This window comes from Chaetura pelagica, unplaced genomic scaffold (genome assembly GCF_000747805.2).
Source record: "Chaetura pelagica isolate M959 unplaced genomic scaffold, ChaPel_1.0 scaffold405, whole genome shotgun sequence".
Lineage (NCBI taxonomy): Eukaryota > Metazoa > Chordata > Aves > Apodiformes > Apodidae > Chaetura > Chaetura pelagica.
Window position 1 is genome coordinate 989,064 of NW_009953489.1, and position 1,309 is coordinate 990,372.

Sequence of the window (1,309 nt, forward strand, 5' to 3'; positions counted from 1 at the left end):
GCATAGCGGCGGTGAGTGCCTGGGGGCTGGGGGCTCCTGGGGGCTCCTGGGGGCTCCTGGGGGCTCCTGGGGGCTTGGGCCAGCTGGGAGCGCTGGGCTGCAGCGTGGGCTGTGTCAGACACCTGTCCCTTCTCTGCAGCTGATAGACGAGCAGATCCTGTGTGTGCACGGGGGCCTCTCCCCAGACATCAAGACGCTGGATCAGATTCGAACCATCGAGCGCAACCAGGAAATTCCTCACAAAGGGGCCTTTTGTGACCTGGTCTGGTCTGACCCCGAGGACGTGGACACGTGGGCCATCAGCCCCAGGGGAGCAGGCTGGCTCTTCGGGGCCAAGGTGACCAACGAGGTGAGGACCCTGTGGGGGAGCAGGGTGGGATCAGCCAGAGGGCTCAGCTCGGTGTGACAGGCACCCAGCGATGGGGGTGAGGAAGGGTCCTTGTCCTGTCGTGGGGGTCACTGGAACAGCTGGAAAAATGGGCCACTGGACCTTAAAAGCAGAAATACACCTGCCAGACATGGTGACACTGACCTTGCTTTTAAAAACACAGTGAGACTGGCTGGTGTCACTAGTGCTGCTCCAAGGATTCGGGAGAAAAGCTGCTGTGCTGGGGAGGCTGCTGGGACACACTGACCCTCTCCTTTCCTTCACAGTTCGTCCACATCAACAACCTGAAGCTCATCTGCAGAGCACACCAGCTTGTTCACGAGGGCTACAAATTCATGTTTGACGAGAAGCTGGTCACAGTGTGGTCAGCTCCAAACTACTGCTACCGCTGCGGGAACATCGCCTCCATCATGGTCTTCAAAGATGTAAATACAAGAGAACCAAAGCTGTTCCGGGCAGTCCCAGACTCAGAACGTGTCATTCCCCCTAGAACAACCACCCCCTATTTCCTCTGAGCCCCCCTGCCTGCTGTACCCTCCCCGTACTGCCCCTTTACAATATACTTTTTATGGAGCACTTTGCTGCTGAAATGCTGCCTCTTGCCTTTTTTAATTTTAAATTATCTAAATTTATTGTGTATTATGGTGTCTGTAGCAAGTTATTTTTTTTTCCTCCCTTTACCCTAGATTAATTTCAGAGTATTTGTACTGTCCCTGACACTGATACTACTGCCTGTAGTTCCTGCGTGTCTGGTCCGGTGAAACCTGTTCCCCCCCGGGGCCTGCCCAGCTTTGGTTTTGGGGAGTTTTAAGAGATTTCAGCAGCAAAGTCCCTGCCCGTGTGCGGGGCCGCGGGTACGAACCGAGCGCTCAGAAGGGCTGTTCCCCGCCCCTTTGTCTCCGTAGGCCCCGCGGGGCACAC

General features: G+C 56.0%; 1 protein-coding gene across 1 annotated transcript in view; it reads left to right on the top strand.

Moving 5' to 3' along the window:
* Positions 1 to 1,120, top strand: part of PPP6C (protein phosphatase 6, catalytic subunit) — a 2,930-nt gene extending 1,810 nt beyond the window's left edge. The window contains exons 4-5 of the mRNA XM_009998927.1: positions 140 to 349; positions 655 to 1,120. Of these exons, the coding sequence (XP_009997229.1) occupies positions 140 to 349; positions 655 to 903 (459 nt within the window). The 3' untranslated portion in view covers positions 904 to 1,120. The remainder of the gene's footprint in view (positions 1 to 139; positions 350 to 654) is intronic.
* Positions 1,121 to 1,309: the final 189 nt, after the last annotated feature.